A 26,321-nucleotide genomic window follows, 5' to 3' on the forward strand; every position below is an offset into this window, starting at 1 on the left:
CATTGTGTTACTAGTTGGCTCTAATCGATGGCTTGATCATGTTACTCCCTTGCTCAAGAAACTAGGTGCTTAATAATTGCTTGTTGGTTTGGCTTGCTTCTAATATAACACACTTATTCTTTTCTTGGATATTTAAAGCTCTTTACAATCTGGCTTTATTCTGTCTTTCAATATAAATTCCATATTATTCCTCCTAACAGATTATACATTCCAGTCAAAGAAACCATTTTCTATTCCCCATAAATAACATTTCATCTGTTGCCAACATGATTTTAAATAGGTTATCCCTTATGTCTTTCACCTTACCTCCACCTCTTGGAATTCCTTACTTTCTCAAAAGATTAGCTCAAATAGGATCTTTTTCAAAAGGCTTTTTTTTTCTGATTAAAAAGTGGTGAAAACTTACTCCCTCTTCCATTGTGTATATCTATCTGTCTCTCTATTATCTATCTATATACCTTTCTGCATGGGCATGTATATAGGCATGTATGTGTATGTATATATACACATATGTATATATGAATATATATGCATGTATACACACATTACATATATGCATATGCATATATATTGTGTACATATGTCCTGAATTTACTGCTCTGTGAACATATTGTATGCCCCAAAGAGAATGCAAGCTCTTTAAAAGCAGGTTCTATTTAATTTTTGCTTGTTGATGAATGATGGCTGAAAAGGAATTCTGAAAGCTCTTAAGATCAAAAGATCATTAAATAAAATTCAATTATAAATTTAGTAGTCACAAATATAAAGTCTTATCTATAGTAAATATGGGAGACAAATGGCTAGGCTGGTTAGGTAAAAGTTTTCATGGATTTCAATCTCCTTATGACTCAAGTTATGTTGTGGAAGCCTTAAAAAGGCACTGTCGGACTTGAGATTACTTGGAGAGAAATTTTGTGTCTATTACCAAAGATGTGATAGTTCCATAATACTTTACTCTGATCAGAATATAGTTGGAATACAGACCCTAGGATTCTGAGGATTTTTTTTTTTAATACTAGGTCTGTGAGAAAATACAAGTATAATACCATTTTTACTCTGCCACCTTTACATGACTTCTATAATTGGTCAAATCACTGACTTGTGGTTCTATCAATGAAAATCTAGAGCCTGTGTTAATATAGCTTTATTAATATTTGCCATTTGGGGCAGAGAATCCAAGACTCCTTGTCTTAGACTTTTACCAACCTTGTAGATTGTTCTGATTGTCTTTTTAAATTTTCTATGTTTAGAAGGAGATTGTGCTCACATGTTCCTCTGGACACTGGAACCAAGCTATCAGTTGTGTGCCCCTTGATTGTGGTGTTCCTGACCAGTCACATGTATACTACGCCAGATTCTCCTGCTTGGAAGGAACTAACTTTCAGAAACGTTGTTCTTTCTCCTGTATCTCACCAGCCAAACTTCAAGGTATCATCAATTTGGAATTCATATAAGCATATGCTCATCTTGGAATTTCAGACTCAGAAATTCCATTCATTTTATTCCCTTGTTATACCATTCCCCATTCTCTGCCACCATTTTCTATTTTCTTCCTCTTCCTTGCTTCCAAGTCCCTGCTATACTCTCACTTACTTTTCTCTGATTGATAGTGTTTTAGATCCCCATTAGTGAGAAGGTTCTATCCTCTTTTATTTCTTTAAAGTCAGAATCAATTGGGAATCTTAATTTCTTTTCATGTTTTAGCCAATCACTTCACAATTATTTAAAACTGGAGAAAGTATAGGAGAGTTGACCCAATGAATCTCTCTCTCACACAGTTAATCCTTATCTCATAATTAAAATTAAAATTGGTGCTCTATCTGTAATAAGACTAAATTTGCATTATGTAAAAATGCAGTAGTGTAAATTAGTAAATTCAGTGCTAAAATCAGCAATTTCTGTGTTTGGGGAAAGCATGAGACATGCCTTCAGATCATCTTTTAAAAACCCATGCAATTAAGTGGAAATAGAGGATGGGTGAGCACAGTTTGAGCAAGATGAAGAAAAGTTCCCCTAGTAGTAGTGGAAGTATGTCAGCTGATAATTTCTTATTTCAACTAATTATTCTCACAAAATAAGTGTTTTGCTGTTATAACTCAGTTATTTGGGGTCTTTGAAAGAGTTCAAATGATGCAAACATCTCTATATTTTAGTGCCCTGCAGCTATATATTTGAAGCCTCACCTAATTATGCCTTTAAGGAGGATCCTAAAATTTAGGTTTCCTTCGGTTTTTTTTGTGGACTAGAATCCTTGGAGGAATCTTATTGGACTTGGTTGTCCCTTCCATTGTTACTTGTTCCAAAGAGATTACTGTCATTCCCCAGGTTGATCTTCTAATCACTATGGGTTTCTCCCACCCCACCCCTCCCCCATCTTTCTAGCTGAGTTTCTCTCTTTTATGTTTCCTGGAGTTAGGAATGAACCAGTGGTTGACCTGTCTTGAGGATGGGCTCTGGTCTCTCCCAGAAGCATATTGCAAATTAGAATGTGATGTTCCTCCAGTCATAGCTAATGCCAAACTGCTACTGCCTCGCTGCCTCCAAGGAAATCATGATGTGGGGTCCATCTGCCGATACCAATGTGAACCTGGGTACTATGTGGCAGAAAGTACAGAAAGCAAGCCCAAAAGGTAAGTCACCCTTGTTATCCACAATTGTTTTTAATCTTCATATTTTAATCTCGTGTTTCCATTCATAAAATTTTAAACCACAGTTTTAGAAGAGACTAATGAGACTTTCAAAGATTATTTTTCCATCTCTTAAATTTGTAATTGTTCTCATTTGTTCAAGATGATTCATATCTATCAAATATACATATATATGTATAAATAATGTATTAGTGTACATATATGTGTGTATATCTTTATATATCCCTGTCTATTAAGGAGATCATCTTGAACAGATGAGAACAGTATGAATACATAGATATGGACATGAATATGGATATACATATGAATATATCTGATATATTCAAGTAATGGCAGAATGATGAATAATCATATTTAAATAAATATTCCTCTTTGTATATACCTATATGCATCATGTTGGTTTAATTGTAATAGCTCACATTTATATGGTACTCACAATACCAGATGATAATATATAAATTAAAAATATAGTTTATTGAGACATTTTTATTTTTACATCACCTACATTTTCCTACATTCTTTCCTTTTTCTAGAGAACCATTTCTTATAACAAATAATAAAAAAGAGGAAAAATTCATAAAATACACATAAAATATAATATTATATATATATATATATATATATATATATATATATATATATATATATGTAGTGAACCATACCCATAGTCCATCACCTCTGCAAAGAATTAGTGGAAGGTGCCTTCTTTGAGACTAAACTTCTAAACTTGGACTTTAGAGTTTCCCAGTTTTGCTTTTTTTTTTTTCCTTTTGCTCCCTTACATTTTGTCTTACATATTGTTTCCCTTGTTCGTTTTACTTCACTTTCAATCAATTAATATATATTTCAAATGCTTCTCTGCCTTCATCATAGTCATCATTTCTTCCAGTGGAGTAATTAATATTCCATTATTTTTACACACCATGTTTGGTTTTATCATTGCCCAAATTGATGACTATTGATTTTATTTCTGATTGCTACTAAAAAAAAAAAAAAAAAAAAAAAAAAAAAAAAAAAAACAACTGATGCTGTGAATATTTTGTTGCATTTGAAGCCTTTCTTTTTGTTTTTGTAAATTATTTCCTTGGTACATATGTCTGGCAATGGAATTTTTGGGTCAAACACTGTAGACATTTTGGTCATTTTCCTAAATATAATGCCAAATTGTTTTCCAGAATGGATGGACCAATGTATAGCCCCACTAAGAATGCATTGGTCTTCTTGTCTCTCTATACTCTTGAACATTGAAAGTCTCTCTCTTTTGACAACTTTTACAATTGATTGGGTTTTAAGTAAAATTTCATCTTATCTCTTACTTGAATATTAATATACAATGTTCTTTCACAGAGACTAGGGACCAGGGAATGCATGTTATTGATAACAGAAACTCTGTAAAGAAAAAAAAAAAAAACTTCTATCAGTGTAGGTTCACACTTCTCTATAGCATATAATCTCAGAAGTTGTCTAGAATATTTAGAAGTTATTTATACTTAGAATACTTAGTAGTGATTTGTTCAGGGTCATACAGCCATTGTGAATCAGAGGTGATTTTTGAATCCAGGTTTTGTTGGCTTTGTCACAAGCTCTGTATCACTAACCCCATGCTGCCATTATTATTATTTTTTAAACATGGCTATTAATAGTTTGAGCTTCTTTTGAGATCTGCTTTCCTCCCTCCCTACTCCCATACTTCCATTGATTATATATTGGGGAATGGCTTTTAAAACATTGTTGTTGGCTGCTTATCAATCTTAGTTAACAGATACAAAGTCAATCATCTCCCTTCTTATCCTAAATGCTAATTCCATTCATGTAGGAATTTTTAAATTTCATAAAATCAAAACTATTTCATTTTTGTGACTGTCTTTATTAATTATTTATCAAAGATTTATCCCTTCATCATAGCAGTTAAAAGCAAATGCTATGGTTCCCTTGTATTTTGTTTATGGCATGTCTTTAATATTCAAAGCATGTATTCATTTTGAGAGTATTCTGGCATGTGTTCTAAGATGGTGGTGATTTCTGCCAAACTACTTTCCAGCAGTCTCAAATTCTTGTCAATAGGGAGTTTTTGTTTTTGTTTTTCTGCTAGGTAATTTATGTTTTCAGGTTTCTTAAACACTAAGTTACTGACTTTATTAAACACTAAGTTATTTTTCAATTTTTTTTCTTCTAGTCTATTACATTGATTAAAAAAACTTTCAGCAAATAGTCTTGATAACAAATTTATTTTATAACTTAAGGTCTGCAAGTGTTATTCCCAATTTAGTCCTTTTTACCCCCTATTGCTTCCCTTCATATTGTAGATTTTTCTTTTTCTCCAGAAGAATTTTATGATTATTTTGTCTAGTTCAATGAAAGTATCCTCTTTTTATGTAGTTTTATGTAGCACTAAATCTGTAATTAATTTTGGAGAGATTGTCATTTTTATTACATTGGCATGGCCTAGCCATGAGCACTAAATATTTATTCAGTTATTTAAATTGTTCTTTGTTTCCTTGAAAGATAGTTTGTAATTGTATTCCTTCATATATTAAGTTTGTTTTAGTAGATTGACACTTAGATATTTTATTCTGAATAGTGCGTCCTGTTTGATTCTTTTCCTCCTAGAAGTTGTAATCACTATCTATAGAAACACTTATTGCATTTCTTTAGCAACTTCATACTATATGAAGTTATTAAATTTTGGAAATTACTTTCTTTGTTGATTTCCTAGGATTTTCTGAGTAAACCATCATTTCATCAGCAAACAGCAATATATTTTTTTTTTATTTATTACCTATCTTTTTGGATTTAATTTATCTCTCGTTTCATTGTTATTGTTACTATCTCTAGAACCATGTCAAACTACATTAGGGAAAATGTAAATTTTCCCAAAGCAAGAATACTAGGTTTATTGCAAATGGTTCTAGTATTTCCATATTACACATAATGTTGTATTTTTGTTTTAGATACTTTTATCATGTAATATTCTTATGCCACAAATTAGTAATTAGTGGTTGTACTTTGTCAAAGATTTTTTTTTCTGTTAATAAAATCATATGGTTTGAGTTGTTTTGTTTTCTTAATATGATTATAGTATGTTAAATTATCACAATTTTATTAGAGAAGGAAACTGAAGTTTTGATACATTGTAACCTGCCCGCTCTTGTACAGCTAATAAGTAGCAAAGTGAGAAATAGATTTTTACAATTCCAATTCTTAAGTTCTTTGGATTTTGCCTTTGGATCCTTTATATTTCTTAGAAGGCAGCCTAGAAGAGCATAAAGACTAGATCTGAAGTCAGGAAGACTTGAAACTGATTCTCTTTATATACATTTTTATTAACTGTGTAACCCTGAGCAAGTAACTTAATTTTGTTTTTAGCTTCAGTTTTCTGATTTGTAAAATGGGCATAAATAAAATGGGCATAAAATCCATCAACTTCCTAGAGTTGATGTGACAATCATTTACTTTTTTCAGTCTTTGTAAAGTTAGAATCTCTGAAAAAAGCACTATAACAATTCTTAGCTTCTTCAAGGCTCAACATAAATATTATTTCCTCTCCAATCATCCAAAATTTTAATGGTATCTCTCAACAAATATTTTCAGAGTTCATTGTCTGATTTCTCTTTTGCCTCCCTTACTCCTTATCCTATATAAAATTTATTTTATACATATTATTAATCCTCCACACCCAACTCCAACCTTCATGCAAGGAAAGCTCTTTTCAGGCAAGAGAGTATTTGATTTTCATCTTTGTCTTTTTATCTCTCCAGAGTTTAGCATAATTCTTTTTTTTAAATAAATAATATCTTTTTATTTTCAAAATATATGCAAAGAAGATTTTCAACCTTTAACCTTGCAAAACCTTGTGTTTCAAATTTTTCTCCCTTCCTTCCCCTTACCCCTTCCCCTAAATAGCAAGCAATCCAAATATGTTAAACATGTGCAATTCTTCTATACATATTTCCCCATTTATCATGTCTAGCATAGTTCTTGATAAGAACTTAATAAATATTTGTTTAATTGAACTGAATTGACCACTTTGACAATCTCTCACTTTCCAGTTCTGAATGTAAACTGAATGCTCATCCTCATCATTTTGTTTCCCTTTACTTTGACTCTACAAGGAAATCAGGATTATTCCTTTTTCATCATGGAAGGAAAAAGAGTATCCTTTCAGCTTCATTTTTGACATTTTTTACTATGTTCATAAAAGATCCTTCTCTGCTTTCAGCTACATTCCCAAATTCATAATCATTGGTAGAAAAAAAATTTAAAAAATACATTTAGCTAAAGAATACCATGTAAGAACATAAATGTGTCAGTAAATATGCCTCGGGGAACTAACTGTAGTGTGTTCAGTGATTTTGCCTTATTTCTTGAATGAATACATGGATGAATAATAATAATAATAAAACAACACTTAGTAGCACTTACTTTGTCCTAGGCACAATGCTAAATGTGGAAGGATTTGATTTTAGGTTGACTCTAGGCCCAACACTTTATCCACCATTCTACCTTCTGGTCTAGGAAAGGTTAAAGCAGCATAAGATTAAGATGTTAGGAGAACAATGGTGGATCTGGATCAAGATAAGAGTACAGATTCTTATGAATCAGGAGTCCAGGGTTAGGCTATATATGGATACTGTTCATCATTTAAGAACCATGGGTCAGTATAGATATGAAAAACTTTCACCACTTCAAAGCCCAGGGACAGAATAGATAGAGAGAACACTAATCAATCAAGAACCCAGGGTCAAGGTAGATATGGAAAACTCTCCTCAATTAGAGGCCTCAGGAAGGAACCAGAGTATCTACTCTGAGGAGGTGTGTAATGGGCTGAGGCTTGAGTTGATGCACTGAGGTCCCAAGCATTTGAGACTAAATAGTAATTGGACTATACGCTATTAATATATATGCTTGGATAAAGAATGGCCCCCGCCCACTCTCTGTGCAAGTCCTGATGTGTTGTATAGGAAATGACGATGGTGGGTGGAGGCAGAGAGACAGGAAGAGAGGCAGGGAGAGATTGGGCCTGGGTTCTATGCTCGTAGCTGCTGGTCGTGTGGCTGCTGGTCTAGCTAGCTTCTTGACTCAATTGCACACATTGCTGTTGCCCATTCTCTTCTACCTCCGATCTTTCTTCACTGAGAATAAAGATTGACGATTTTCCCCTAATCTGAATTCCTGATTCCGGCTGATTTTAAAATATGCAGTCTTCACAGGGGTGTGATGATATGAAGGTCAGTTGCATTATTTATACAGACCTAGAATCTCATAGAATTACAGAATCTCTGATATAGAAGTAGTCTCAGAGAATCCAATGATCTATTAAATAATTTCAATTGGATATCTTCTAGGTATTTCAAACTAAACATGTCCCAAAATAAGTCACCTTTCCCAAACCCATCTTCTTCTTCTTCTTCTTCTTCTTCTTCTTCTTCTTCTTCTTCTTCTTCTTCTTCTTCTTCTTCCTTCTTCTTCCTTCTTCTTCCTTCTTCCTTCTTCTTCCTACTTCCTTCTTCTTCCTTCTTCTTCTTCTTTTCTTCTTCAAAAGGACTACTGTCTTTTCAGGCACTCAGATTTGTGGAAGTAGTCATCATTGACTCTTTTCTATCCTTTAACTTCTGCTCTCCATCCAATCAGTTAGCTAGTCTTATCAATTTTACTTCCTTACTATGTCTCACATTGGTTCCCTCCTCTTCAGACTTCAACCACTAGCCTATTTCAGGCCCTTATCATTTCAGGCCTGTTTTTGAGATCTCTAAGTGTTCTTATTCCTTTCATTCTCACCTTCACAAAGGTGGAAAATTGATATTCCAAAATCACAAGTTTAATTATATTGTTCCATTGTACAAAAAGCTCTAACAAAGCCCAAATGAATCCAGAATTAAAACCAAACTTTTTGGTAGTTAAAGCCCTTCATAATTTGGTTTCAACTTATCTATATAGATTGATTTCACATTACCTCCAACCCTAAACTGCAAACTGTACATTCCAATTCATATGACTTACTTTATTGACTATATCCCCTGCAAAAGCTTCCTTGTCTTCATGATTTTGCCCATATGAGACCCCTTACAGATCCAGAATGCACACCTTCTTTATCTTACCTCTTAGTTTTTTTCATTTCTTTAAAGAGTCAATTCAAATACTACCTTCTACAAAATATTTTTTCTGATTCTCCAATTAGAAACTCTCCTCATTACAAAAAAAAATGCTATTTTATATGTTTTAGTCTTGCTTATCTCCATATACATTGTTTTGCCTTATAAAATGCAATCTTGGGAAATATTTAGTTTTGCTTTGGTACTGCCAGACTTTAGCACAGGGTCTTTTTGCTGTTAAGAACTTAATGATTGCTTGTTGAATGAATAAATTAATGAATAAGTATAGTTTTGATACCATCTCTTATATTCAGCCTCTACTAATAGACCTCCATTGAATTTCTGACCCTCCTACTCCAGAGGCAATTCTTTCCACTATCAAAATGATTCCACTAGATTTTGGGAAGGTGATGGAATGATGTGGTAAAGAATATATGCACAGGGAGCAGCTAAGTGGCAATCAGGAGGATCTGAGTTCAAATCTGGCCTCAGACATTAGCTGTGTGACCCTGGGCAAATCACTTAAAAGTGATATCTGAAGAAGAAGGAGGAGGGGGAGAAGATTGAGGAGGAGGAGAAGAAGGAAGAGGAGGAGAAAGGGAAGGAAGAGAAAAAGGAAGAAGAGGAGGAAAAAGAGGAGGAAGAGAAGGAAGAGGAGGAGCAGGAGGAGAAAAAAAAGAAAATGGAAGAATTGAAGGAAAAGGAGGAGGAGGAGGAGGAGAGAAGAATGAGGAGTAGGAGGAGGAGGAGGAGGAGGAAGAGAAAAAGACAGTCACAAATGTGTTACCACTTTACAGATGTTCTGAACCTATACTTGATATGGCAAGAGAGAATCTATGTTCTTTCTCAATCATCCTCTACTGCACAGTGATTGGGAAGTCAATATCTGATATGCTTGTGAATGAGTAAGAAATAATGAAAAAAAAAAAAAGAAAAAATAATTGAGAGATGCCAACTTGTGGTGTAGAAGAGGTAATTTTTTTACCTTGGAAACTGCCTGATAATAAGTGGTATAGCTGTAAGTGTATATGTAAACAAATCAAATGGAGAACATATGCAAATCAGATATAATCACAAGACCCAATGGCCATCTTATCTCTTTTATACATCTATGTATAATCTTTGGGCAAAAGAACTGGTGAAAAAAGCAAAGCTTCTTAAACTATGCGTAATGATCCCATGTGGGGGTCACATAACAGAATGTGGGCATTGGGAAATTATATACCTATGATTTCTGGATCACAAGGCAAAATACTGCCTTGTACAAAGAAACTATTATTGGAACTTTAAGGTCATTTCCTAAGCAGTGGGTTTAGAATTCTGGAATTGTCATTCAGGTGAGCAAATGAGCATCAGGTAGATATGATTCTTTGTCTTGTCCTTAGCCCTCAGACCTTCATTTTTTTCCTACAAGACAAGGGCATGTGAGGGCCATTTGTTGATACAGTTTTGCTGGCTGAGAAAGTGGGTGCTTGAATCACTCTGTCAGCCTCAAATTTGGCTTAAACATTTACATTTGCAAGCACCCTGCTGAGGAGATATCAAATTATTTACTATACACTGTGTAAACTGATTAAATCTTGGTTTACTCCCGTTTACATAGCAGACCGTGGATTAGGTAATCAGATTCTTGGAAGTTGGGTGTAAATCACTGTCTCAAGATGTTTAGGTTTACCTTATGAAGTATGCAAGCCTCATTCTTCTGTCAATGTAGTTATTCCAGGGCTTTAGAAATGGAGCCTTAAAGGCCACTCTGGACATCTAAGTGCAAAAGCTGAGACTAAGCAAGTGCAGGAAAATGAATACAAGTCATATTGTGGAGCTCAAAGCTTCTTCTAGGCTTTTTGCTTTTTAAAAAACAAATCACAGCAATAGTCATGTCATCCAAGAGCAAATTTCACAGACTCACAATATTTTGGACTTGGAAAGGACAGAGGCAGGTTTGTTCAAACTGTACTTATATTATAAAGAATTCCCTCTGTCTTATGGCCAACAGGTAGCCATCTATTTTTTTTTTTTTTTTAATCTCCAGTGAGGAAAATCCCACTAGACCTAATTGCTCCATATATTGAACCTAAACCTTTCTTTCTTTTTTTTGTTTTTTTTTCTTTCTTTCTGGTTGCTGAAGTACCCTTTAATACCACCCTTTCAAGGTCTCTATTCACCAATTCTTTTTACTTATATGATGCCATCCATTTAGAATGTAATGTCTTTGAGGGTAGGGACTATTTTTGTCTTTCTTTGTATCCTCAGTACTTCACACAATGTCTGGCACATAGTAGGCACTTAATAACTGAATTTTGACTAAATCTGTCACTGGTTAACTTCCACATATTGCTTCTAGTTCTTTCTTTGGTGATTAATTATAGAGTAAATCTAATTTATTTTCAGATAATAGCCTCTTTTCTCTCCTGTGTCTTTTCATATCCCACAAAGAATAATAGATATATATATTTTAAAAGGCACAGGATTCAACTTCCTCTAAGATTTTACTTGTCTGAGATTTGTTGCTTCAGAGTACCTATACCTATTCTTTCTCAATAAAATATACACATATATATATATGCATTTGAGGTATACATACATGCATACACACATATACATATATTCCCCATCAACCACAATTATCCCACAAGTTCTGCTCTGGGCTCCCTTTGAAACTCCCTCTATACCCCTTTATTTGATGATCTTGTCATCTCCCAGAGTTTTAATTATCATCTATATGGTCATATTTCTCAAATCTAACTATCCTATCCTTATCTGTCTGTTGACCTCCAATCTCATATCTCTATCTGTGTCAAACATCTCAAAGTGGATGTCCAGTAGACATCTTAAACTCAATATCTCTGAAACTGAACTCATTATCTTTTACCCTAAAGTCTCCCCATCTTCCAAAGTTTCTTATTACTCTTGCGAGTACCACTCCTCTTCCAGTTCCCCAGGTTTACAACTGAGATATCATCCTCATCTTCTCACTATCACTCCCCATATCTAATCTGTTACCAAGGTCTATCAATTCTACTTTAACATCTCTCAGATATACTCTCTTTTCTATTCTGATAAAGGTCTTCATCACTATCAGCTTGGTTTACTGTAATTGTCTGCTGGCAGGTCTACCCACCTCAAGTCTCTTTCTACTCCAAACCACCTTCCATTTGCCACTAAGGTGATTTTCCTAAAGTGAAGGGCCAATTATGTAAATTACTACTCAGTAAACTCCAGTGACTCCCTATCACTTCCAAGATCAAATGCAAAATCCTCTGTTTGGCTCTTAAAGTCCTTCATAACCAATACCTTCTGACATTTCCAGTTTTCTTACACTTTACTCCTGGACATGTACTTTTTGATTTGGTGATATCATCTTCCTGGCTCTTCCATGAATAAGATACTTCATCTCAGTTCTGGACATTTTCTCTAGTAAGCATTATGTCTGAATACTCCCCTTCCTCATTCCTGTCTCCTGAATTTCCTGGTTTCCTTCAAGTCCTAAAGTCCCACCTTCTACAGGAAACCTTTCTCAATCTCTCTTAATTCTATTACTTTTCTTTTTTGAATTATTCCCTATCAATTCTACATATGGCATATTTGTACATGTTTGATTATTTGCTATTTTTCCCATTAGATTGTGATTTCCATGAGGGAAGGAACGATGTTATCACTCTTTTTGTATTTCCAGTGCTTAGCACAGCAAGTGGCAGATAGAGGCTTAATAAATGCTTATTGAATGATTACTTATATATGTATGTAAGGAAAGAAACAAGCGTTTAATTAAACATCCATTATGAACTAGTCACTGTTCTAGGCACATTATAAACATTATCTCCTATGATCTTTACAACAAGCCTGGAAAGTAAATGTTGATATCATATATCATCCCCATTTTCCAACTGAGAAATCATCTATCTGCATGAATTTATGTATACATGTATATAAACACATACACATATATATTCATTTATGAATGTGTTTAAATATAGATCTATCTTTGCTGTCAGTTCATAATATATGAAGGCCACTCAATTATCATTTAGTTTAACATACCAAATGAGTATCTCCTCTACTATACTTGACAAAGAGTCTTTTTGCCTTTGCTTGAGGTGCTCCAATGATCCCATTCCATTGTGGGGGCTCTAATTTGGAAGATTTTCCTCACAGTAAGTCTAAGATTTTCTTTACAATTTGCTCCATTTTTTTCCCATCTTCTGACCTCCGAAGTCAAGCAGAAGTTGAATGTGGCATTCCCTCAAATGAAAGCAGTTATTATACGTCTCCTTGACTCTTATCTTTCCCATTTCCTTTAGCTGATTCTTATTAATAATGACTTGAATACTTTTTATCAATGTTATTACCATCTTCTAGATCAGAACTTATTAATTTGGGATCCATAGACCTCTAAGAAATATATAGATATATTTTATGTGGTCCATGAATTTGGATGGGAAAGAGACATCTTTATTTTTAATGATTTGAAATAGAAATTTGTCATTTCTTTTAATTCTATAAAACATTATTTTGAGAAGTGATCTATAGCTTTCAACAGAATGATTACTAATGGGTCCCTTGACTAATAATGATTAAGACCCATTGGTCTAAATGCTTTCTAATTTTTTTTTTTTCAGACAAGGGCTACCATTTCAGAATATTTTGTTTGCTCATTTGTTCAGTCCCTATTCCTTATGTAAGGTAATCTAAGTTACCCATATGCTATATAGGTATAGCATAGGTAAGAATTCTTCTTCCCCAAATCAAGAATGATGAAATCTCTGCTCAATCCACTTTTCTCCTACTATAGGTTGCAGTTTTCTAATTCATTATTTTATAAAAAGCTTTTATTGGGTACATGCTATATAACCAAGATAGATGTCATTATTCCTCTTCAAAAACAAAAACATCAACAACATAACCAGAATTATGCTAGGTATTAAGATAGAGATAAATTCTAGTTCTGGATATGCTCATGACTGTGGATTAAGTAAATTTTGGAAAGTTGCTTAATTCTATAAAAGGAGATACTTGAACTAGATAATATCTAGTCTTTTTTAAAATTTGATAATGATAAATATCTCTAATGGTAAAAATCTCTGTCTTAAAGAAGAAAGTGTGATGCAGTGAAAAGAACCTTGTATGGTACTGTATCTTATCTCTTTGACACTGAGGAAGGCACTTAAATTCTCTGAGTCCCAGTTTCTACATGTAAAACAGAGGTAATACATGCACTGCTTTCCCCAGAGGATTGTTGTCTGTAAAGTTTTTAATATGCTACATTAGGATGACTTATTTGTTATTAGAAAAAAAGAGGCAAATGAATAATAACTCCTCTTCCTTTTTCTCTCTCTGTCTCTTTGTTTCTGTCTCTGTGTCTCTGTGTGTGTGTGTCTCTCTCCTCCCTCCTTTTCCACAAGCTGGAAGTGGGTGGAGGGACTAAAATGGTCAGAATTATACATTAGGAAGATTAAATTTTGTTGTACTTATAGATAATATTTGGCATATAGAGCAGACTTGGAATTTAACTGATATAGCAAGCTTCAGAAGAGAGAAATTCCCTATCAAAACAATTTGGCAATTTCTTTATATCTATGATTTTATATTTCATTTTAAAAATGTGTAACAATATACTGTTTTATCTTTTGTCTTGTGTTCTGAAGATGCAGCATTTGCCTCAAGCTTAGAGGGAATAAAACTAAGAGACCTTTATGGCATAGTGAAGTTTTTTGCTATATAAAATAATGTTACCTAAAATCATAACTGTGTACTCTGGATATGTAACAAAAGCAAATGGAGAGTGGATGGAAGAAAGACATTCAGGAAGCTATGTCACATTTCTGCCCTTTGTGGAAATATTTTGTAACAACAGATATTGATCATTTATCCAAAAATAAAATTTAGATTATGATAATAGTAATTCAAATTTCTATAGCAATCTAAAGCATATAAAGAGTCAGCATGGCTTTGTGAAAGAGAGTTCAACTCCAGCTAATAAAGACATAAGTTCAAATCCTACCTCTGATGCATACTAACTTTACAATCCTAGGCAGTCACTTAAACTCTTGTTGTCTAAGAAAACTAAGTTATAAAAAAATGACTAGCCAAAAATTCTGGAACTTGAATCCAAATTTTATAATTTCAAGTCTAGCTACTAGGTATCAAAGGGACTTTCCAAGGTAGGGGAAAAACCAAAACAAAGCATTAAGCCAACAAACAGAGGAGACCTCAGCATTCTTCCAAAGTGATGGAGAACTAAGTGCTAAGGACTTGAGCCAGGAGAATTCTCACAAAGCAAACTTCAGTTTCATATTAAAATACAACTGTAAATAAATGGAAAGATCACTAGATTTGACAACAGAAAATCTGGGTTCTATCTTTGCTCTACCACTGAGTTGTAGGACCATAGACAAGTTTCAGTTTTCTCATTTGTGAAATGTGGGGAGCTTACTTAGATGACGTCTAAGGTTCCTTTCATCTCTCAGTCAACTATCCATTTCTAAATACTAAGTGAGGCAAAACGTTGGTCTGTCATGTGAGGTGGTAAAGACCTTAACTGCAAATGTTTGAATCGATAGATGAATTGGGCAAAGTATATGGGAGTTGGCCATTCCTGAATGGGATGTGTACTTGTATAATGGAGTCTTCTTAAAAATACATCATAGAATGGGGATAGTAATTCTCCACAAATATACGTCCTATGGGAATAAGTCAATCAGCAGGATTCTGTTTCATAAGTTTGTGACCAACAGTAGGTTTAAACTGTTATACACCCACCCAAATGAGAGAAGTAAATTCCAAGTGGTCTAGTGGATGTTATAAATCTATCAGATTACCTTATGCAATAGGACTAAGAATGCTATCTGTCTTTGTAAGGCTTATTGATTTGCAATAAACAATATAGCCAAGCCTATAACTTTAAATAGCTAGAAAAACTAATACACCATTCAGGAAGCTAGGAGTAAATGGAAATCTTCCTTGGAGTTCTTACTCTATTTTTCTGCATGGTTCTTATTAACATACCTACTTTTGTTCATCACTTCTCTATCCCTTCATTAAACTAACTTCTTAATCTAGCTTTAACAAATGTCTTTGGCTTCTGCTTTGACAAAGGATATCTTATTTTGGCCCCACTCAGCTTTTCTGTTTGTCTGATTTTTCTTTCCTCCAACATAGTTATCTTTTTCTCATTAGCTTTTACATTTATGTCAGAGGGCAAGTGCAGCAGGCATACTTTGCCTAGCTTTCTTCTTGTTCTGCTGATTGCTACACAATTAACTTAATTTCAGAATTATTCTACCCTTCTCTGCTCACTAAGATGGGCCTCTCTGCTGCAAGTTATTTAGTTAGGTTACCACCTACAAGGTGTTGTCACATTTTATAACAACTTCCTCCAGGCTAATTAGCAGCAGCAGCAGCTGTTCTCCCTGACTTTCCCCACTGTATTAGTTATTTCAAAGTACGTGTGTCTGATAATATTGTAGGGAACAAGACAGATTTATATAGAGACTACCCTTCATCATGTATGGTGGCTATTTGATTAGGCACCTCAAGGGCCTAATTTAAAGGCAGCTGTCACTAATTCTATTTTACAAACAGTTATTGACTATTCACTTTGTTTAAGGTATTGTAGTAGATGCTTAGGGATAAGCAAATGGAAAAAAAAAAGTCAGTTTCTGCTTTTAAATGAAGTTCTTGCTTAGAAGCTTTCCATCAATAATAACGACAAAAATAGGGAAATTCCCTCAAGGATCTGTGATCTCATTGATTTGGATGTTCCTCCAACTACAAAGATTTACAAACTAACCCTGAATACTTATTTTTTTGTGACTCATGTCCTGTCCTTCTATATGTGTTGATCCAAACAGTTCACTCAACATTTTTTAAGAGCTTCCTTACTCTTGTCATTATAAAAATACCAGTGGAGCTCTCTGTCTCTAAAGATTCTTTACTATCCTTTGGATTCCCTTTAGGGAACCATAAAGCTTCTTGAATGATCCCAAGGTTCTCTCAGAAACAAAGGAAACCTCATATTTTTGTTGTCAACATTCTATTTGGGTGGTTGTGTGTGGAAATTGCATGGGATAGGTACAATTGTCTCCAAAAAATTGAAATGAATACCTCAAGTGGGCAAAAAATAGAAACAAATAGTTATAACAAAATTGCTCTTAATAACCAAATTAAAAAAAAATCTCCAAGTCACTAGTAATAGAAATACAAATTGCAAATATCCCTAAGGTTTCATTACATATCCAGCAAATTGCCAAAGATGGCAGAAGATGGAACTTGTTAATATTGAAAGATTAAAGAAATAAAGGTGCACACTTGTACATTGTTGATGGAGCTGTTAATGAGTATAAACATTCTAAAAAGCAATTTGGAATTATATAAAGAAAGTGATTAAATGATCTGTACCCTTTCCCCCAGATATTCCACTATTGGGCATATATCCTAAGAAAGTTAGTGACAAAAAAAGAAAGGCTCCATATACAATAATATATTTATAAAAGGTCTTCTTGTGGTGGCAAAGAATTAAAAAACAAAGCTCATGCTTATTGATTGACTAAACAAATTGTGGTACATAAATGTAATGGAATATCATTGTGTTGTAAGAAGCAACAAATTTAATGAACATGAAGAAGCAAATAAACATAAGCAGAACCAAGAAAATAATATATACAATGCCTACAGTGATATAAATAGAAAGAACAACAATTAAAAAACATTTGAAACCACATGTTATGGAAATAATAATGGCTATGATTTACCCCAAAGAAGAAAGATGAGGAAATACCTCTCTCCCCTTTGTAGAAAGTAGAAGTCCAAAGGTATACAGAATGATTCATATCACATCAGACTTTTTTGATGTGATTAGTTTTTTTTTTTTTTTTCTTTTTCCCCTTTTTCATTTTTTGTTTAAAAAAAAGATCACTCTTGGAAAAAGGGTGGGGTAAGGACACTGGAGAAATGGAAGTGATATAAACACAAAAGTTTTCAATAAAAATTATGAAGAAGAGGGAACTATGGGGAAAACAGAAATTAGAAAATAACTAAGTTCAGAGGAAAGATCAACACAGTGCCATGTGAAGGTCAAAGAAGAACTTTTAAGATCTAGTTGGGATGTTAGCAAAGGCATTATGGATAAGGTGGTATCTAAGGTGGAAGATGAAGGGAAGAAGGGATTTCCTCAGGCAAAGATGAGAGGTGTGTGTGTGTGTGTTGGCAGTAGCAGAAGAAGATGAAAGATAATCTCAGAGTAAAATGGAGATTGGTGAGACCTAGGAAGCAGAAGTGAGGAAGAAGATTATTCCAGGCATGAGGAACAGCACGTAAAACATATGATCAAAAAGTAGCATGTCACATGTAAGGAAAGTCAGTATCATAGGATCATAGAGTAGTAAGATATAGCAAGACTGGAAAAGTGAGAAAGGTCAGATTGTGAGGGAATTTAAAGGCCAAGAAGAGAATTTTTATTTGATCAGGACACTTTATTTTACACTTTACACTTTCAAATTGGTCAGTGTCTTGAGGATCTCTTTAGCTGGTAGGTGATAGGGAATATTCCTCCAGTTGTTTGCCTCATTGGCCAGAGCCACACTCACTACATTCTTTTTCACTACCTGGTTTCCCTTGACCGTGCCTCAGAAAAACAACATTGAAGCTGGCAGACTGGAGCTGGTATTCAAGGTGGGAGTTGCCCAGGATCAGCCACCAGAAGCAAAAAAAAAAAAAAAAAAAAAAAAAAGCACACTTTACTTGCCTATAAAACACACACACAGAGATCAAAAACAAGAGTTCATTAAAAAAATAAAACTTCTCTCCCCTTCCTCAACTCAGATTCCAACTGTCTACTCCCCCTAATTCTTCCTTCTACTGGCTAGTGGTCCAAGTACTACAGTAGATTCAAGTAGACCATGAAAGAGGAAGAAAGGTGGATGTGGGGAAAATAAGATGGAAATGAAATAGTCAGCAAGATGGAGCTGGAAATACTTCAAAAACATGTAGTGGGCAAATGAGGACAAGCTGGTCTGGGAGTGAAAGGAAGGGGGCATGGAATGAAAAGCATTACGTAGACTTTGAAACTGCTTCACTTTTCACAAACTTTAATTTAAGCCTCTAAGACAAAACTAGACCCTTCCTTCCTTCTTTCCTCCCTCCTTCCCTCCCTTCCTTTTTTTTTTCCTTCTACCATTATCAGGTAAATAGAAGGAAACACAACTGTCCTTTAAGACATTTATGTTTATATCCTGTCACCTTTATTCCTCACAACTAAATCTTGTAATTTTATTTTACAATAAACATTTTTAAAAAAATTATTTAAGTCCCCTTTTCTTTATTTACTTAGCTGTCTCTAGCTCAAGCCCTCATCATTTTTTGCTTTAAATTGGGTCCTTGCCTCAAGTGTTTCTCTAATCCATCCTCCAAGCAACAGCCAAAGTCATTTTCCCAAAACACAAGGTAGACCATGTAGCTAATTGTATTCAGGGGATGGAGTTCAGGACCTGAAGTAGGAAAGACATAACTTCAAATCCAGCCTTAGATACCTACTTGTATGAACCTGGATGAGTTATTTAGTATTTATCTTTCCTCGTATGTAAAATGGAGATTATAAGAACATAAATATGTCTCCCAGGGTTATGGTAAGGATAAAATCACATTTGTAAAGTGATCAAATGATGTAGTATTTGAGTGCTTAATTAATGATTCTTCACTTCTCTTCTACCCTGAAATGCTCTGCAAATCTTAAAAGTACTATGTCAATGCTAGCTATGATTATGTTACTCTTCTATTCAATCAACTAAATGGCTCCCCCAAATCCTGCTCAAGGCCTACTCCTTTTCCCATTGGTGAATTCTTACTGGAACTTCTATTTTAGGAAAGGCATTAGAATTATTTTTATTTTCTTCTCAGCCCAGTTCCCAACATCTAGACCTTAAAACCATCCCCTTGTCTCAGCCTAGAATTTCATTCATTGCTTGGGCCTCCTTGTCCTGGAATACCAACCACCTTGTAGCTTTCTTTGTCTAGACTATTGAAGATATGACTCATTGATGAGTTCTTCCCAGGGCTCTATTAGGGCAGGGACTATCTTTATTTTTGCTTGTATTTGTATACATAGTAGTACAGAGTTTGAAAAAATAGTAAGTGCTTAATAAATGCTTATTTCCTCCTCTCTTTCCTTTCTTCCTATTGCCTCTAGAATCAATAATGAACTTTTCTATTTGAAGCTTAACCCCAATTCGTCTCCTGTAAAAGATTGTCCCTTCTGTCGTCCCCTCCCTTTTCCTTGTTTCAATCTATCTGTTTATTGGTTCTTCCCCCATTGCCTACCAAAATCCCAAAATGTCTAACTCATCCTAAAACAAACAAAAAAAGCCAGCAATATCACTCAGTCCTTCAGTCCTTGTAATTTTCTATATTGTCTTCCTTTTGTAGCTAAACTCTTTGAAAAGATCATTTATAATAACTGCCTCCACTTTATTTATTCTCTTCTTAACCCTTTACAATTTGACTTAGGACCTTATCATTTTGCTGAGACTACACTCTCCAGAGTTACCAATGATCTCTTAGCTGCCAAATTCAACCACCTTTTCTTTCCCCTCATTCTTCTTGGCATCTCTGCAGACGTTAACACTGATGATCATTTTCTCCTTCTTCGATACTCTCTTCTTTCTAAGTTTTTGGGATACCCCTGTCTTGGTTCTCTTCCTATCAGAACTCTCCTTCTTTCTCCATTGCAGGATCCTCATCTAGATCCCTCCTTCTTGACTTTAGCTATTTCAGAGAATTCATTCCTGAGGGCGGAATTCTCTCCTATTCTCCCTTTATATTCCTTCACTTGATGACTTTCATCATTCCTCATGGAATGACTTACCATCCCTATACTGATGTTTCTCAAATCTACTTATCTTTTTCAGCCTTTCTGCTGATCGCTAATCTTTCACCTCCAACTAAACAACTTTAAGTACATAGCTTAAATTCAGCATGTCAAATCCCCTTTCATTACTGCCAAAGACACTTTTTTTTCTCCCAGTTTTCTAGGCTGTCAACCTAAGTATCATATTCAACTCCTCACTATTTTTCATCTATCCTCTCTAATTTGTTGTTGATTTCATTTTTGCAATATCTAGTGACTCTGAGCCTTTTTTTGGGGGGGGGGGGTACCATCTTGATATAGACCCTCATTACCTCAAGCTTGGACTATATCAACAGCCTGCTAGTGGTTTTACCTACTACAAGTCCTTCCATACTCCAGTCCATCTTCCATTAAGTCACCAGAGTGATTTCCCTAATCATTGCAAGAGTCCTCTAACTTTTTAAATAGGGGGTCAGTTCACTGTCCCTCAGACTATTGGAGGACCGGACTATAGTAAAAACAAAACCTTTGTTTTGTGGGCCTTTAAATAAAGAAACTTCATAGCCCTGGGTGAGGGGGATAAACGTCCTTAGCTGCCACATCTGACCTGCGGGCTGTAGTTTGAGGACCCCTACCAGGGATACATCTGATCATGTCATTCTTCTACTCATTAAATCCCAACAGTTCCTGTTGCCTTCAGGATCCAATACAGAAAGCCCTGATGGGCATGCAAAGCTCTTCATAATCTGACCCCCTCCTACCTTTCTGTTCTTCTTACAATTTAGTCCTTGATAGATACTCTTTAATCCAATTGACAACAACTTCCTTGCTGTTCCATACTTCAGGCATTTTCTCAGGTATTCTTCATGATTGAACACTCTCCTTATCTCTATCTTTAGGCTTCAAGTCCCAACTAAAGTCTCACTTTCTATAAAAAAAAAAAAAAAAAAAAAAAAATCTCCTCTTAATTCTAGTGTCTTTTCTCTGTTAATTATTTCCTATTAATTCTGTAGATAGCTTGTTTGTATGTATTTATTTGCTTGTCATCTCCCCCTTTAGGTTGTAAGCCCCTTGAAGGCAGGACCATCTTTTGTCTTTTTAGGCATTTAAATATCTGTCCATTGACTGACCGGTATAGTGGTTAGAAGGTCTGTTTGTTATACACACTAGATACAACTATGTGAGTCCAGGAAAATCATTTTACTTCTCTGTGCCCTGGGCAATTCTCTAAAACTATTAATTATAAATAATATATAAATATAATTAATTATAAAGACCCTGAATTAGACAGGGACTTTCCTCATTTGTGATTTCCTTATAACAATGAAATCTTTGGTCTAATCATGATCTTATCTTTCTCTGGAGTCCTTAAGCTAGACTATTAGCTCTTTGCATACAGAAATTATTTTACATTTTCTTAGAATCTCTAGCCCTTAGCACAGTGTCTGACACATAGTAGGTACTTTATAAATGCTTTTTGATTGATTGACCAAGAACCCTTAACCATTGAAATCAAACTGGATTGTTAATGTGGACGATTAAACTCATTGAAATGTATTCTCTTTCTGGGATTTTAAAATTTTAATTATAGATACGGGATATGGCACATGGTGTAAGCCATATGTGCTTATATGTATCTGTACTGGGAAGAGACGCAGTCCCCCTCTCTTTTCTCCCTCGGCTAGTCCTCCTTTATTGTCATTTACAGAAAATATGCTCATAGTTTAAGCCTTGGAATCCTCAACTCTCCTGCCATTGTCGGATAATGTGAGCTTTGGGCTAATTTATTACAGTCTCTCTTGGCACTCAAGCAACTGATCTTTTGCTCCAAGCCTTGGCCACTCTAATACGCACCTGGGTCCAGGCCAGCTTCCCGCTGCCTGCTTCATAGAGCTTGAGAGATTGGCATTCATGCCTTCACATCAAACACAATTCTTGTCGACCTCATACGTCTTCCCCATGGCCTTCAAACCCTGGCTATTAAGTATCTTATTTTTAAACATTTTTCCCCTTTTGAATTTTATTTTGGCTCCTGATTCTTCTATTAATCCTAAATAAATATCATTCTTGAGGTTGTGAGAGGAGTGAAAGCTTGTACATTACACAGTGAAGTTTAACTTAACCCAAGAATGATGCATTTTTTTGCCCCCTCCTTTGAAATATTCCCACTTTCTTCAACTTTCTTTGTCCTCTGCTTCTGACTAATTGATCCTCCAGGTTGGGGAGTGAATAGTTTTATGTCTCCTTGTCTTTATTCTTTCTGGCATCAGGGTCAGGTTAGGACAAATTTATTTGTTACTGTCTAATAGGGAATTCTGGCTTAGACAAAAATCTAAAGTATTAAATTATCTTTTGGGATATAGGAGAATGTTTGTGGAAGGCCAATAACCAACCCTATGTGTGTACATGCATGTGTGTGTGTGTGTTTGTGTGTGTGTGTGTGTGTGTGTGTGTGTGTGATAGAAAATGGAGAAGAGAGAAATAGCCAGGCAGTGCTAAATACTGGCCTGCCTTTAATTATTGAGGCTTTCCGTGCCTCTTGAAGGAGGTCAGCCTAGTCTCTGAAGCCGCAGAAAGGAAGCCAGGATAGCACTTAGAAGTCATCTTGGATTCCTCACTTTCTCTTAATCCCCCATATTCACTCTGTAGCCAGAACCCATTGATTTTTACCTTTACAGCATTTTATGAATGTGCCCTTGGCATACAGATGGGGGTCAGCCATGATTTTTTATTAAATTCTCCTGTTGTGGGTCACTATAATTTCTGATAACCTTCCAGAAGGTCAGAGAACAGTAGTTAGACCTGTCCAGACCACATCAGAGTAAGCAATGAGGTGAATACTCCTTAGGAGTCTCTGGAACTTCATGGTACCCCTGGGAAAACTCTTGGCTTTCCACCCTTTCTCCTGGACTTCCCAACATTTCCTATAATCTACAGGAGAATGTATGTTTTATCAGTTCCTGGGCTGCTGGAGAAGGGGGCTCAAACATGCTTTCTGAAAGAGCAACAGTGACATACAGTGGTTGGTTGGGTTAATTCCCAGGTGGATGAATGTATTTATGTTATGAATTCCTTCATTCCCATGTGCATGTGATATACTTATATGCCCATCTGCTTTCTAGCAGCTGTTTTCTGTTTTCAAGTGCCAATCAGAACTTAAACTTTCTAGTAATAATCTTCATGTTGCTGACTTTTTAGTTCTAAAAGCCCAAATAGTTCAGGTAGTTTGGGATGTAACCTTGCCAGGAATCCAGCATCTTTAGGATCATCATTACAGATAAAAAACATGAAAATGCAATAGAATGGAAAGAAGTCCCCATAAATCTTTGTAGAAAAGGTCTTGGATTATTTCTATAGCTATCGAGAAAGGTAAAAATCAAAGACATCTTGAAGGATTATTGGAATTATCTGATGAATATTTGATATTCTTAGGAAATCTTCAAGGTTTGTTTTTTCTTCCCTCATGATATGGGATATTTCATTCTTTTAGCTACATTTATCATACTTACCCTTGTTCAGCCTTAGATTTTCAAAGTGGTCATGGATTCTCCAAAAGGCACTCACTGGCCTTTCTTCATTCTTCTGAACTGAATCCACAGGACCATAAACATATAATTGTTATTGGCCAACCAAAGACCCAAGTTTCTTAGCTTAGTCTGGCACAGCTAATTCCTCCAGAGTTTTGTTACTATGGCATTACTCTCTGGATGCCATTTATCACCCCCAATCTCTTCTACATCCCTGCTTCTGGTCCAAAATATAGCTATTCTCACATGTATTTTTTTCTCGTTCATTAAATTTCCATTAATTTGCGTGGTGCCTTGCACAAAGTAGGCACTTACTATAGGCATATTAACCAGGTGAACAACTATTCTTTAAGTGTTCACATTCTTTCATCTATGTTGGACATTTTTTTCCAAGTGAAAACATTTCTGATTATTTTTCTAAGAATTTACCTAACCTCCTGATCACTGGGGCACAAAGATTCCCATTTAGCATTTCTATGTTTTAAATCATGGCCCTAACTACCACACAGAATGAATATAATAACACTCAGAATTTTGAATTTGCAAGCACAATTCTATCTATGACTTCACTTGATAGATTTGCCCAGGGTAAATCGACTTAGAAAAGAATGTTACTTGTCAGCATCCTATATATTGCTGGTGATTTTAGCTATTTCAATATCATGGAATCATTCAGTCATAGATATAGCTGAAAAGGATATCATAGACCATGTAGTCCAATCTTCTCATTTTATATATGAGAAAACTGAGGGCCAAAGAATTAATTTTTTTTCCTAAGATTACACAGATAGAAAGTGATAGGTTTTGAATTCATGTCTTCTGGCTCTACAATCAGTACACATTTCACTATGAAACATTATCTTATCTTACAACATTTCCCCCCACTTAATTTCTATGGGTGACATAAAAAAGCCATGTGGATCCCCTTTTATATCATTTTAAGTTACAGCATGTTCACACTTGTGTAGTCACATTTAAAATAAAGCTGTGAACTCTACTAGAAATCTGGAAAGATTATCTAGAACCCTTTTGCCGTACTAATCAGGAGTTCAAGTATAAAGTTTTAGTTTGTGTGGTATGGAGTTCTTGCATTAATCAAGAAGACTTAAGCCCCCAAAATGCAATAGAAGGCAGTGTAAAGCTTAAGTAAAACTCACATCATATCTTTTCCTAAAGACAGTTTTATCATCTAGAAATAGACTTTCCACTTTGGGTGAGGGAATATTTGTGGAATGGCTTTTTTTTTTTCCTGAAGGAGGATGAACTCAGATTTAATTACCATATATATTATGGACTTTTTTCAATGCTCATATTTTTTTTTGACCTCTTTGTAGCCTTTACAGTATCAATCACCCTCTTTTCCTTGATACTCCCTTTTAAAAAGGTTTTTATGTCAGGGTTCTCTCCTCATTCTCCTTCTACCTGTCCACTCCTTCATCTTCATCCAGAAAAGATAGATGTTTCCCAAAGGGGTCTCATTGGCCTCTTTCTCCATCCAAACTAGTGGTTCTTAAACCTTTTTTTGGAGAAAGTATCCCTTTACATTCTTTAAAAATTATTGAAAAGCCCCATAAGGAAATTTTGTTTATTTGGATTATACCCACTAAAATTCACCATATTAGAAATTAAAATTTTACTATTGTTATGAATACCCAAGGATCCTTGAACCACAATTTTAGAACTGGTGTTCCATAAAGTTTAGCCTGGGATCTCATCAGCTCCCATGGATGTAATTATCATCTCAGTGAAATGATTCTCAGATTTATTTATCCAGCCCCAACCTCTCTCTTGACCTCCAGTATCACATTGCCAATTGCTGATTGGACATCCAGAACTGGATGAACCACAGACATCTAAAATTTGACATGTCCAAAACTGAACTCATTAGCTTTCCTCTCAAACCTTTCCCTCTTCCTAATTCTCCTCTTACTTTTGAGGACACCACCCTTCTCCACATTGTCCAGACATCCAATCTAGGTATTATCCTTGATGGTTTTCTCTCTCATCCCCCATATACATTGAATTGCCCTGTCCTATGATTTCTGTCTGGGCAACATCTCTAGCATGTACCTCAGGTCTCCTCTGACCTGAATACCCTCCTAGTGGAGACCCTTATCATCTCATACCTAAATAATACAATGACCTATTGGTTGACCTTTCTGATCCATGTCTGTCTCTATTCCAGTTCATCCTTTTTTTCCAATGGAAAAAGTCA

The 26,321-nt window shown here is 35.0% G+C and overlaps 1 protein-coding gene across 1 annotated transcript in view; it reads left to right on the forward strand.

Moving 5' to 3' along the window:
* Nucleotides 1-26,321, forward strand: part of PAPPA2 (pappalysin 2) — a 363,317-nt gene that overhangs the window by 252,417 nt on the left and 84,579 nt on the right. The window contains exons 15-16 of the mRNA XM_003767459.3: nt 1,251-1,428; nt 2,417-2,630. Of these exons, the coding sequence (XP_003767507.1) occupies nt 1,251-1,428; nt 2,417-2,630 (392 nt within the window). The remainder of the gene's footprint in view (nt 1-1,250; nt 1,429-2,416; nt 2,631-26,321) is intronic.

The sequence above is a fragment of the Sarcophilus harrisii genome, chromosome 4 (assembly GCF_902635505.1).
Source record: "Sarcophilus harrisii chromosome 4, mSarHar1.11, whole genome shotgun sequence".
NCBI lineage: Eukaryota > Metazoa > Chordata > Mammalia > Dasyuromorphia > Dasyuridae > Sarcophilus > Sarcophilus harrisii.